The sequence below is a fragment of the Cajanus cajan genome, chromosome 3 (assembly GCF_000230855.2).
Source record: "Cajanus cajan strain Asha chromosome 3, NIPB_CcT2T_4, whole genome shotgun sequence".
Taxonomy (NCBI): domain Eukaryota; kingdom Viridiplantae; phylum Streptophyta; class Magnoliopsida; order Fabales; family Fabaceae; genus Cajanus; species Cajanus cajan.
Genome location: NC_138519.1, coordinates 58,150,608 through 58,164,293, shown reverse-complemented (window position 1 = coordinate 58,164,293; position 13,686 = coordinate 58,150,608). Strand labels below are relative to the sequence as shown.

Sequence of the window (13,686 nt, the reverse complement as noted above, 5' to 3'; positions counted from 1 at the left end):
TTCATTTGAATGATCGATTGAAATCTTTAATGGGGGAAGTAAAACAATTTTTTTTTCACGACTCATGTAATGTTCTAAAACTAATGATTAACAACTAATTCAAATACTATTTTAACATAAATAAAAATCAAATATAAGAAATATGAAATCGACTCTTGCATCTTAAGACAGATTTTATAACCGGATCAAGAGATTTGGTTAACCAATGACTCGAATGTGAGTAAAATCATGCATTCCAAAAAAGAAAAAAAAATTAAAAAAAATAGTAAAATTGAATGGTGGAACATGTTACTTGACATGGCAGCGAGAACATACCGTTGGAATTAACGTGAGTTGTGTGAAAGAGATAAGAAATTGAGGGGTAAGATGGTAAATACAGGTGTGAAGAAGCCGTCATGAGAGGGCAGTGTGAGCCCACGCGCTTCCCGTGTCTTTCTGAGCAAGACTTGGCTTCAATCCCAATGTCTTATGATGTCATTCATTCATTCATTCATATCTCGTACTTTCTTCTCTCTTTCCGTTCCCTTTTTTCTCTTCTCAACTTAAATTTCTTTCCTTTTTCTTCAAGCATATCCTTGCAAATTTAAACCATCACAAAATACTAAAAACTATCACTTCTTTTTTCTTCTTCTCCTTCTTCTTTTTAGCAATAAGAAGTGTCCTAGTGTGACGAGAGTTTTGGCAGGGGTTGATGGGTAACTGCCTAGATTCTTCAGCTAAAGTAGAAGCAGCTCACACTTCCAGGACCCCTTCTGGTTCTCTTTTTTTTTTTTTTTGCTTTTCTGTCAGCATTTCTTCACTTGTCATTAAACAGTACTGTTCATGCTGTGATCCTTGACATTGTATAAAAGTATGAACATATACCCCATGCAGTAAAATTAGGTGTTGATTTTTTTATTAGAATTGAAATTTTACTTTGGTAATATGTGTAATAAAAGATTTTATTAAATGTAAATGGGTATTATAAAATTTCAATTCTGATTAGAACATCTATAGAACTGTATACTTGCCATTTGTAAGTATTGCTTCTTTTCACTATGGCTTTCGAAGCAGTGGGTTTGTTTGATGGTGTTGTAGATCGTTAATTCTTGGTGGGTTTTCAAGTAGGGCCTTTTGAATGAATTGAATCTTTCTTGACTCCTTTTATTTTTTGGATGCTGCAAGCTTGGTTTGTTGGGATTGCTACTTGCTAAGATTCAATCCATGAGCTTAAATGAGTTAGGATTGGAGAATGGATGTTTAGTGTTTATTATAATCATCCTGATCTCCCACTTTAATGATTCTGAGTTTTCAGTGTATTTCTTCTTTTCTGCTGTTCCTCACCTGGGTACTATTAAACTTGTTCACATTCCCTAGTTTTTTAGAAATGTATCATTATTATTATTGAAGAAGTAAAGTGTGATTGCTGTTCTTGTTCAATGTGCCCCCAAAAAATTAGTAATTGATTTTTATATATATCAGTTCATCATTGCAATCTTCTGCTTAATTTAATTTAAAAATTGTGTTAGTGTTACATCAAATGGAGCTAAGAACTTGTAGTTAACCTAAACTGTCTAAAACTTATACAATGTGATGTGCGAGTTTGGACTAGAATTAAACCAACGCTTTGTCCCTTTTCTTTTTGTTTTTTTACATGTGAGAAGAGGAGGCAAAAGCATAGCGTTTCTGATAAGTGATAAGGACAAGTTTTGTTAGAATAAATAAAGTATTTGGTCAGGATCTGCCTAAATGGGTCATATGAGTGCATTTGGTCAAGTTTGTTAGTGAAATGGAAGCATATTTGGACTAACGGTTTTGTTTTCCCCTTCTGGCTGCATCAGGAATTTCAAAAACTAGTCCTTCATCTGTTCCTTCCAACTTATCTATTGTGTCATTCAGTGAAGCAAGTGATGCCTCAAATCTTCCCACACCAAGGTCTGAGGGTGAAATCTTGTCTTCCCCAAATCTTAAGGCCTTTACCTTCGCTGAGCTAAGGAATGCCACCCGAAACTTTCGCCCTGACAGTCTTCTTGGTGAGGGAGGATTTGGTTATGTTTACAAGGGGTGGATTGATGAACACACATTTACAGCTTCAAAACCAGGATCAGGAATGGTCGTTGCGGTTAAAAAACTTAAACATGATGGCTTACAAGGTCATAAGGAGTGGTTGGTAGGTGTTTGGTTTCCATTTCCAAGCCTAAGGTGGCTCGAGCATACTTTTACACTACACCCCTGCCCCTGCTCCTAAGAAAGTAAATGTTTCTTTTTCTTTTGGATATTATTCATGGTCTAATCAGTGAAATTTTAATCATTTTCTAGACTGAAGTGGACTACCTTGGGCAACTTCACCATCAGAATCTGGTTAAATTGATTGGATACTGCGTTGAGGGAGAGAACCGGTTGTTGGTATATGAATTTATGTCCAAAGGGAGCTTAGAGAATCATTTGTTTAGAAGTAAGTTACCATAACCATTACCCTGTTGTCTGGTGATTTTAGTTTATTAAGCTACTTTCTTAATGGTTATGTCACCAAAGAAACTCATAGAATAATAAAGATATCAACAAAGATAACTGGTGATCTTCTTTGTTATTATCATATTTGAGGCTGATTTGATAACTAAAGCACTTAGGATAACTACATATTATTCCATTACAGTTGTTTGCATTTGATTGATTGGTTCATTATATTTGACAGGAGGACCACAACCTCTCTCTTGGGCAGTGAGGATGAAAGTGGCCATAGGTGCTGCCAGAGGACTCTGTTTCCTTCATAATGCCAAATCACAAGTCATATACCGTGATTTTAAAGCATCTAATATCCTCCTGGACGCAGTAAGATCAATGAGGCTCAAAATGATGTAATAATTTCTTCATTATTGCTATATCATGAAAAATAATTTGTTATTATGCATTGGGTTACAGGATTTCAATGCTAAACTATCTGATTTTGGCTTAGCAAAGGCTGGCCCTACGGGTGATAAAACTCATGTCTCTACTGAAGTCATGGGTACTCAAGGATATGCAGCACCTGAATATGTTGCAACAGGTATGTATGCATTAGCTTTGTTACTTTTGCATTGTTTCTAGTAAATGGTTAGTGCTCCATAATCATTTATGTCCATTTGAACATTGTATCAGAGTCTACGAATTGATCTGATTTGTACTTCAGTTTCTTCTGCATAGTGTAAACTATAAAGGTCTCATATTGCTTGTCACAAAGGTACTCAGGGTCAGTGTTGTTAACTATTAGAGGAATGCTGGCAAAACTCACTCTAATACACTCCTTCTAAGACATGTTAAAGTTTATTAAAAACTACAAAATCATGAGTGCAGATCATAAAATTAGAAGTATAATGCATAAAATTTTGTGTTTTGACTGATTTTTAATGAATTTAGCTAATAATGGTGTATTCAAAAAAGTTTGTTAGAGATTGTGTTGCTAGCATTTTCTTAATTATTATTCTTCTTTTGATTTATAATCTCCATATATTCTTGTCAAAACAAGCAAATACGTGCCTCAAATTTTAGTATCATTGTGTTTGCTCTAATCTACTTCTCCTTAGGATAGATTAGAAGCTAATTCCTTTCACATGTCTCATTACATGCAAACCATCATACTAAAGCTCCAATTCATTAACAGGTCGTTTGACAGCTAAAAGTGATGTATATAGCTTTGGGGTTGTTTTGCTTGAACTATTGTCTGGTAGACGTGCTGTTGACAGAACCAAAGCTGGTGTAGAGCAGAATCTGGTAGAGTGGACAAAACCATATTTGGGTGACAAAAGAAGACTATTTCGGATTATGGACACCAAGTTGGGAGGCCAATACCCACAAAAAGGAGCATACATGGCTGCTACACTTGCTCTAAAGTGCCTTAATCGGGAAGCCAAGGCAAGGCCTCCAATGACAGAGGTTTTAGAAACTCTTGAAAAGATTGAGGTCTCAAAAACTGCAGGGAGAACCTCCCAATTATTAGAACACAAGAGAGTCCATGCTCCTGCCAGAAAGTCAACTGTGCGAAATGGTCCCCTTTGAATCTTATTCCTACTGCATTCCCATTGCAATCTCATCCACAATCTGCTTGTGTACACTAAATTTTGAACATTTGTATATATGTTCCTTATTTTTATCAGGTTGGTTGATCTTCTCTGGATGTAATGTGGTATGTGCCTAGATGCAATTTGAATTGAATATTTACACATTATTTCAACAAGCTATAGAAATTGTTCAAACTCAAAAGCAGTATTCTGCATATTCATTTGTTGGTTGATTACAGTAATGGGATATTTGTACAACTGTTATGGACACATTGCTAGCCAAGAGTTACATTGAAACTGTTTGCATCAGTTGTTTTTACATGGACTGTGATCGATCATAGGCAATCAATCAGTCATTAGTAATACAGTATGTGAAGCCAGTGGAAAAAGGTTGTTACTTGTTACACATAAATTATTGAAGAAATAAACACACAACATACATATAAGGTTAGAAGAATGCGAGTACTTTTTCTCATCCTTCTTTTCCCTCCATCTATCCTTATTGATGAATTTATGGGGCACTATGTAGGAGCCATGTTGAAGTCACTCAAATGCTACACTGTAATCTCTAACTATTCATTCCCACCTTTAGTTTCACCTAGTTAAACACAACTTGGGCCATTGTTGGTCTATTCTTTTGAACTGCAACAGATACAGCAAAATATTATTGTAGCTAATTCCAGGCTTGTATTACTAAAATGATGCTTATTATTGTTAATTACTATAGGTCTACATATATATATTAAAATAAAAAATTATACTAACGTAAGTTAGTCTAATTCAAACTGTCAGTATCACATGACATTTTTCTAAAGAATAATCAAGACAAAGCTAGTTTGAGAAATAACAAGAAAAAGTGTAGTCAACACAAAAATGTTGAAGCAAAGTCAATTGACAAAGAAAATGGAATAATAACAAAGGGCGCAAATTGCGCTATGAGATGAGATTAATTTCGCTTAATTATTATTATTATTACCACTTTTAATTCAACTCCAAATTTAAGTTCAGAGAAGTATTGCTCAAGAATCAAGTCTAACAAGGAATATTTTAATAACATTTTTAGAACTAGATATATAAAGTTTGAATTACGAAACTAAATATCTATAAATAACCCAAACTCGAAGATCAGATAGAATCTGAGAGTATATTAAAAAAAATGAACATAATTTAACTCCAAATAATAAAGGTGACCCCTATAATACATTAAATATATTTTTAACCAAATGAGAGATCTTCTGTCAAAAATAAAATAACATGAGACATCTTAATTATTATTATTGTTCGTGTGCCTCTATGTGTATATATATAAACACCTTTTAAATGACATAAAAAAAAGGTGACAGAATATATTGAATAAAACACACCAGTTTCTAGCATAAAAAAGTCACACCAGATTCTTGAGAGAGAAAATTAAGGATCACTTATCACGGTAGAGTCTATTTTTTAAGGAAAAATATTGTTTGACACATTTTGGAGTGTACAGACCCAATTCAACAAGAGAAAGAAAGGAAGAGAAAAATATTGAGAGGTGATATAATAAGAAAAAGAAAGAAAAATTGAAAGAATAAAGAGAAAATGTGTAAGAAAAAAGGGTGTAAAAACATCAGTAATATTTTTCTTTTCATGTGAGAAATGGTGGAAGTTTAGGTTTTGTAATCTTTTGAAGCATCAAATGGCACCAGGAGCTCCCCCAAACACTTCAGTGAAGACAAGTCAAAATTGAGCTAAACAGAGTCCTCAATGAAGCGTTAAGGGGAACTCTAGGAGACACCTGATATAACCCTTTTCAAATACTTCAATGGCTTTTAAATTGATGTGGCAACATGTTATAATCTGTTATATTTATAGTGATGTTCTCTTGTTGCAACCAAAAGCCAAATGGACAATGTTGTTGATTTCAGCTAAGCCTTAAGATACCATTACACAGCTCAAGACTCTGTCTGAAACTGAACCTGGACTTACCTGCAGTCTAGATAAAAATAAAAAAGTGTGAGCAACACAGAATCTGTTCAGAGCAGAATCACAGTTTGCATTTTATTCAATGTGTCTATATTTGACACAGACTACACTGACATTGTGGTCACCAAGAGGGGAAATATACCATGGAATATACTGTCACGAACATTGTCTTAACTCTTAAATGTGATTTTTTTTTTTTACACCAAATCTTAAATATGGTTTTTAGTGTTTATATTATACTTATTTTCTTTCTTGAACAACCATTCATTGGAATTGATATCTAATAAAAGAGTTATTAAAAACAAAAATTTTAATTAATTGAAAGATATTTTTGGAGATAATAACATCAAATAAATTAAAATTTTCTTATATTTTAGACCAACACTTGTTTACTTTTTTATTTTTTACTTACATTTGAGATAAGAAGGAATATGTTAAAAAGGCTAAAATAAAAATGGGTTATATACATGGATTAAATTAAAAAAAAAATTGTATAAAGTTAGTGTCATTGTATTTCAGGTGGAAGCAACTGTCAAAAACAACTAAATAATGACAAACCAATGTCAAAAACTTGAATATTACAGGAATTATTTTTCTAAAAAAAAAAATTAAAGACCAAAATTAAAAAGTAAATATATTACAAGGAAAAAAAATATTCAAGCTATAAAAAAAATACCATGTAATACAATGTAAGGTGTCACTATATAATAGGCCAATTGAAAACTGATACAAAAACAAGTTTCCGGACCACAGTATCATACTATCATTCCCACTGTTTTTCTCTTTTATAAGGTGCACATCCAATAAAATTTTTCCCCTTATTCATCAAATTTTGGTGAAAGTTGAACTTTTAATGCTCTAGGTGCTAACAACTTGTGAATCAAGTAATGAAGGTAATGTGGATGAGGACAGGAAGCCACGTCTAAGAGGAAATTCGGTAGCTTTATCTGCTGGATTTGATTCCAGCATGAAATTAAGGGTATGGTTCATTTGAAAAAGATAGCTCAAAAAGGATCATGATCAAGCATTTTCGATGTTATTCTCACCGTTTTTTCCCCCAATTCTGACCAAATTCAAAGTTGTATGTTTGTATGGACTTATCAAATGGCTTTTTCAATGGTCCAAATTCTTCATGCATGCAAGATTATGGAGAGTTATTACATAAAAGAGTGTTGTTAAATCCTTCGAAAATTACAACCGAAATATCATCCGAATGCATAGTAAAAATTTTATTATATTTAAATTCTTAATTAATATACTGTGTCAAAATGTATTTCGGATAATATTTGCAGAGAATACATTTTATAGTTATTAACTTATTATTGTAATTTTTACTTTTCTTTTTAATTCTTTGATCGAGAATAAGAAACTAATTCTTCACGATGCAAGCAATTTTAATTAAAAGATTAATTTCTCCCTATTAAAAGATTGAATACTCTTCTATGTACATAACTTTATTATTAATCATCAAGCTTAATTTTACATAGTTCATTGTTTCAAATGTCTTAAGTTGCATGCACTGCTCTTCAAATTCATATCGAAAATGTTGGAGCCATTAAAATTTAGCCAAATTGTAGATGAACTTACGTTTTATGTGAGCTTTACTACTAGGATATATTTATTTATTTATTTATTTTGCTGAATCTTACATTATCATGTCCAATTTTCTGTGATTCTTCACATAATTTCTTTTACACAGCATTCCCTAGTTCAAAAGAATAAATGGAAAGGAAAAAAAATCAAGTTTCAACGTGGAAACCCTACTTTTTGCGATTGAATATAGAATAGCTTCTAATTATATGCTTTCACAATTTACTTATTTTTGTTTTTTTACACCCACAATTTACTTGTTTAGATTTAAATTATTAGCTTAAGTTCACAACGTTCATTGGTAGTACAAGTACTGTGGTTAATCCCGAAAGTTCGAGATGTTTGAGTATAATTAAAACATGTTTTTTTTTTTCACAGTTAAAAAAATAATGTTAATTATCACAAATATGCGCTCTAATTAGTTATAAGAAAAATAAATATTAATTAAGAAAAAAATATATAAAAATAATTTATATATATATATGATAATTTTATTATTATCAATTAGATTAATTACTTTTTTTAATCTTGATTAGATATTTTTTTAATCTTGATTAGATATTTGGGTCTTACCTTACGCATAGTAGTATTTAATTATATAATAACTTTTTTGAAATTGTAGAAATTAATAAAATAATTAAATAAAATAATAAGAATGTGCGCTTGCATTCTGCCTGACCTTTTCTCCCTGTAAATACTTATAAAAGTAGAAAATAAAAAGAAAAATAAACAATTTTTTTATAAAATTAAAATTAATTTATACATAATACATAGATTAAATTTATTTTTATTAAAAACATAATTTTAACTTGCAAAGATATGTATATGTGCACGCCTTCACGCAAAAGGCAAACATTGTGATTATATAGATTTTTTATTTTTGTGTATTTGTGCACTACAAATTATATTTTATTGGTTACTAGTGAATCTAATTAATTATGTTGTTATTGCTACATAAATTTGTAGTGAAATTTAAACCGATTCATAATGTTTTATTTTAATTAATGATTACGGATATAAACTCAGAAATAAATTAGTGTGTATATACAGTCTTTTATATTCCTTAGAATAGTTAATTTAAAATAATTTATTGAAAATAATAACTTGGAATAGAAGTTAATGGATAAATTATCTCACACACACACACACACACACACACACACACACACACACACACACACATATATATATATATATATATATATATATATATATTACTTTTTTATACTTTAAATTGTTTTATATACTAATTTTTAAATAATAAAATAATAAATTTTAAGATATAAACTAACTCAATCTTGTTGACTTTTACAATCCATTTTAATATGATAAATTTATTAATTTCTACAATAATTATCTTTAAAATATACAAATAATTATTTTCTTTATTAACAATGTAAAACTTTTTTAAATCGATAGTACATAATTATTAAACCCAAAATACAATAACAAATATCTAAGGGAGAATTCGATGTTGAAATGTTGAGAAGCCCAAAGTAATGTTTTAAGTTTTCTAGAATAATTTGGTGACAAATTTAAGACTAATCTGATGTTATTGTTAATTCAATTTTTAAAGAGGATCAAATTGAAAATTCTCGCATAATTTTAATTTTGTAATTTCAAACATGTTCTTTTTGGTTGCTTGGACAAAATTTATCAGGCAATTTGATAGCGCTTAGTAGTTAGTTAAGCCATCACAAGAGTGAAACCAATCATCAATCTCGTGTGACCCATACACTTGCGGCTAATCAACACCATAACAACATAAAAATGCAGTCACATGAGAGAAAATATTCAGTTTCTGCTACCGGAAGTTTGAAAGAGTTTTACCAACAGTTTTTATCCATGTCCCTGAATTTATTGATCCACACCTCAGAAGGGATCAGCTGTGAAACATAACGAGAAAACGTACCATTCACAGCTGAATATATACAGAAGTGTGAGGTCAAAAGCTTGTCTCAACCAAAGTCGAGTATCATTTCTATGAAATGGCCAGACAGCGTATCCCAGAAAACCATTAACTTTGAATGGCTTAAGCAAGGACTTGGACCAACAGATTGAAAATCCAAGTTTGATCAAACCCATAATCAAACCAGCTCGAATTGGAAGGATAAAAAGAGAGAATTCTACTTAAGGTCAAATAGCAGCACGAACCACAAAATTTCACAGAATTACATACATTTAATAGCAGGCAGTAATGAAATAGTTAAGGCTAACTTCAGACTCCAGACAATGGATTTTTTTTTATAAATATCTAAATCCTTCTGATATCACATTAGATCGCACCTCAAAAGCATGCCGCTCTTGTTGCAGATGAAAAGTGAAGCCACCTTCCTATGGACTTTGACCTAGTATCATGTTCTCCCGAAACCTGTAGACAACATATATGATTTCTCAAATAAACTCATTGCACAGAAGATGATGATCCAAAATTCACACCTTGGTTCCAAGTAAGAATCTGTTGGAAAGACAAGGACTGAAAAATGGCTGAACCAATCAATAATGTACAGCGGGTTCAATCAATATTCTCCGAATTGGCACTCCACTGCCTTCTCCGCCGTGTGACATTGCTTGTGAGGAAGCTGTAGGAAATAGGAAATGCATGAGATAAAGAAAATGGCATCTAGGCATACCCATTACACATTAGGCTTACATACAACATTGGAGTAGCCATGTTGACAGCATGCATAGTTAATGAAAGAATCTCTTGCGACATCTAGCAGAACCAAGCTCCTCATACTCAGACTTGGTAACACACATTGCTTCAAAATCTGGACTCGATGCCAAAAGTGACCCTCCTCGCCAAACACCTAGTATGGGACTGCAGAAGAACCATAAGTCCTTTTTCAGAAAATATCAACATAGATGAAACAAACTACAGACGAAAGATGTTTGTTTACTCTTCTTGAGCAGTTATCTTCACATTATAGTCATCAGGAACCAAAGGCCGAAGCTCTTTCTCTCTACAGCATGAAGAATCCATTAATTAAACATTCAGACTACGATACACAGGCAATGACATCATGAACAAGGTGCAATGGCCCACACAGAAAACTTACAATCTCTCAGCAAACTGAGGAAACAAGGTGTTTCCACCCGTTAATATGATACTGCAAAAAAAAATACACAAACGGGTGCGTCAAATTAAAAAAAAAACACACATATATCCACACACAACAGGAGCATCAAATGTAGCGCTCTGAAGCTAGTCACCTTTCGTAGAGCACAGGGTGAAGATGCGGATGGCACGCATTAACAGCACGCACAATGCATTCCGCTATCCCAGCCTGGTTCATTCCTGTAAACAATTACAGTCACATAAGAAATTCCTGAAAAAGATAGAACTAACCAAAATCAGAGTGTAACGACAGACCCAAATCAGCAGGACGGAAGAGCATCTCCGGCACAAGAAACCGTTCATTCGTTAAGTCAAACTCCTAAAAAGGATCACACAACATCAAAGAGAAAACACAAGTGAGTGGCAGAAAAAAAAAAAAAAAAAAAAAAAAAGTGGCAACGGCAAGTACATTTTTTGTGAGATCAACGTTGTTGTCGGTTTGTTGGAGGTGGTGGTCGTGAATCTCCCGATCAGCCACAAGCGAAGGGTTGCTCAAAGCAAGAAAGCGGCGAGCCTGATGCGGGTGCTTAACGAAGCCCTTGGTGTGCGTGACGCCGTCGGGAAGGACGTAGGTGGCGCGGAAGAGGTTGTCCTTGGAGGCGGTCCGGGCGAGGGAGAGGTCGCGGGGGACGTCGAGGGAGACGAAGCAGAGGGACTCCTTGACGTGGTCGATGATGAAGGTCTCCTCCATGACGTTGACGGAGCGGAAGGAGACGAGGTCCTTGAGGTGGTTGGTGAGGGCCTTGCCGCCGAGGTCGATGCGCCTGACGGCGTAGTTGAGGGTGAAGTTGTGGAGGACGGGGGAGGCGTGGGTGAAGGAGAAGCCGGAGTCCAGGACGAGGCTGCAGTGGGCGCGGGAGGAGGGGCGGCGCGTGGCCTCGTAGAGGTGGACGAGGGAGGGGGGGTGGGCCACGTAGAGGGACCGGAAGTTGAAGTCCTCGAAGACGAGCTCGTCGAGGGAGCGCTGGATGGAGGGGAGCGTGAAGAGGGGCTCCGTCAGGAGGAGGGACGACTGGGAGGGGGATATGCGGAGGACGGAGGAGAACAGGTGGGCCCAGATTTCGCGCTCCAGCTCTGGGTTTATCAGGTACCCGCGGTCCATGGGCCGACGGGCCGCTGCCGAAGTCAGGTCGGGCTCAGCCGACGGGTCCAGGTGGACCCACTTCTTCGAGGAGGGAGGGCGGTACAGGCAGTTCGGCAGGACGGCGGACGGGTCGCGCTCGCCGCCCAGTCCCGCTTTTATCAGGCCGCCGCCGTTGTCCACAACCACTATGTTCGTCGCCGACGACATTTTGCACAATGGAGTACGTTCTCTCTTCTCTCTCTCTCTCTCTCTCTCTATACGATTCTTTCACCGATTCAATTTTAATTGAAGCCTCTCTCTCGCCGATTACTGCTCCACTAGGGAGGGGCTGTTCGAATTGGCTCAGTCGTCACACACTCGCAGTTTCTGCTCCCTTTAGGGTGAAAATTTGCTAATGTTGGATTTGGATTTTATTTATTTTTTTTTATAATTTTTTCTCCAGTGGATGATTTGATTTCTTTCTACTCCTAAGGACGAAAGAAAAATAATAATTAAAATGTTGAATTTGCATCTTTTTTCGTGTTTTTTTCTCTCTCTCTTGATTTAACTTTATTAAATTAACATTTTATGTTTTCAAATAGTTCATTTTAATCTTCTGATTTTAAGTTCTAATTTATAATTATAATTATTTTTAACTATTCATGTATTTTATTTATTTGAGTTTATGATTGGATTTAATTTATTTATTTTTATAATATTAGTACAAAATATTCATTTACAAAAATAATTTTTATCAAAGATCTTAGATGCATAATGCGGGTATTTTTCTTCGAACATAATTTATTTTATATTTAAGATTACAATTCAAACTTCGAACATCTTGATTAAGGTGATTGGATTTAATTATCATTAAGAAAGTGTGTTATTTGATGTAATATTATCAAATAATACATTATAAGTCGGTTAAAAAGTCAAAATCAACTTAGAATCAATTTTTCTTTAATATTTATTTTGTTTTTGTGTGATATGTATACAATCAAAAACTCTCAAGTAGATTTACAGTTGTATAATTTATAAAATCGAGCATTATAATTAATAATTCATTATAAATAATAAAAATAACATTGAAATTAAACTGTTTTTACCTAAGATCGGTCATGAGGGACAATCTGCTTGTTAAGATCAGTGAATCTCCTTTGGTAGGCACATCTACTGCTGAGATGGGGGGTGGTACACAAACAAAATGATAAGTACTCTAAATTAATTACATAAAAACCCTAAATCATCCCTAACACATCAACCACCTCAATGTCATTCTCCTACCTTGATTTAACTCTAATCTAAAGCTAACAATAGGAACTCAATCATTTGCCTTTACTAAAATCTCATCTATCAAGATTTTAGCCTTCAACATATTCAATGTAAGATACTCTCAAGGTTCTCACATGTCAACTAAGGTTCAAAACTTGTCCTAATGGTTCAAATTTCTAATCCTCAAGGTAGACATGTCAAGAATTTCCTACTTAAGGTTTTAAAACCATAATTCTTAAGAAACTCTAACACTCTCACTTGAGTCATGCTTAATGATTTTTGATCATAAGGTATTCTAAGGTCTTTGCACCCACTAAAACTTTCAACTTATACTTCTAAAAACATTTTTTCAAATTAATCGGTTCATCCTACCTAACACAAGAGGTATTCACTTATAATGTTCACCAGTTTACCTATCGATAATTCATACCTAGCTTTTGTTAAGTCAAAAGACAATCCCCTAAACTTAAAGTTTTAATGCTAACAAACAAAGTATTTTTATATAGAAGAAATGTTTATGAAAATGTCTTTGAAAGACTTATCAGATAAAGTGTAAGACGCAGCTTATCTGTAAGACATGGTTAATCAGACGAAGCATATAATTTGTATATTTATCATTTATTAAGATTAATGACAAAGTTTGATTTGAATGTTTTATTCCTCAACAA

At 33.8% G+C, this 13,686-nt stretch overlaps 2 protein-coding genes across 4 annotated transcripts; one reads left to right on the top strand and one right to left on the bottom strand.

The window, feature by feature from the left end:
• The first annotated feature begins 485 nt into the window (after positions 1 to 485).
• Positions 486 to 4,286, top strand: LOC109803692 (putative serine/threonine-protein kinase PBL3). The gene is made up of 6 exons (XM_020365405.3): positions 486 to 755; positions 1,821 to 2,149; positions 2,299 to 2,434; positions 2,675 to 2,811; positions 2,902 to 3,025; positions 3,620 to 4,286. Exons 1-6 carry the CDS (start codon positions 692 to 694, stop codon positions 4,012 to 4,014), a joined length of 1,185 nt encoding a protein of 394 aa, XP_020220994.1. The 5' UTR covers positions 486 to 691; the 3' UTR covers positions 4,015 to 4,286.
• A 5,381-nt stretch (positions 4,287 to 9,667) lies between these two features.
• ARP6 (actin-related protein 6) lies at positions 9,668 to 12,176 on the bottom strand. Of its 3 annotated transcripts, XR_002239524.3 has the most exons (8): positions 11,093 to 12,175; positions 10,939 to 11,002; positions 10,779 to 10,863; positions 10,625 to 10,675; positions 10,466 to 10,528; positions 10,223 to 10,386; positions 10,005 to 10,147; positions 9,668 to 9,936 (listed from the first exon to the last, which is right to left on the bottom strand). XR_002239524.3 is itself a non-coding variant. In XM_020354406.3 (7 exons), the coding sequence occupies exons 1-6, from the start codon at positions 11,972 to 11,974 to the stop codon at positions 10,257 to 10,259; spliced, it is 1,275 nt and encodes a 424-aa protein (XP_020209995.1). In that variant the 5' UTR covers positions 11,975 to 12,176; the 3' UTR covers positions 9,668 to 10,147; positions 10,219 to 10,256. The 3 variants fall into 3 exon arrangements, 2 of the variants coding, with proteins under 2 accessions (XP_020209995.1, XP_020209983.1); XM_020354406.3 differs by having other exon boundaries at positions 9,668 to 10,147; positions 10,219 to 10,386; positions 11,093 to 12,176; XM_020354394.3 differs by having other exon boundaries at positions 9,668 to 10,147.
• Positions 12,177 to 13,686: the final 1,510 nt, after the last annotated feature.

Bases quoted from the DNA above. Each gene is read 5' to 3' on its own strand.
- LOC109803692 (XM_020365405.3), top strand. From the start codon at position 692: ATGGGTAACTGCCTAGATTCTTCAGCTAAAGTAGAAGCAGCTCACACT. The intron at 756-1,820 runs GTTCTCTTTTTT...TGGCTGCATCAG, and splicing joins CACTTCCAGGACCCCTTCTG to GAATTTCAAAAACTAGTCCT. The intron at 2,812-2,901 runs GTAAGATCAATG...ATTGGGTTACAG, and splicing joins CTAATATCCTCCTGGACGCA to GATTTCAATGCTAAACTATC.
- ARP6 (XM_020354406.3), bottom strand. From the start codon at position 11,974: ATGTCGTCGGCGACGAACATAGTGGTTGTGGACAACGGCGGCGGCCTG. The intron at 11,003-11,092 runs GTACTTGCCGTT...GATCCTTTTTAG, and splicing joins ACGTTGATCTCACAAAAAAT to GAGTTTGACTTAACGAATGA. The intron at 10,864-10,938 runs GTCTGTCGTTAC...AATTGTTTACAG, and splicing joins CTTCCGTCCTGCTGATTTGG to GAATGAACCAGGCTGGGATA.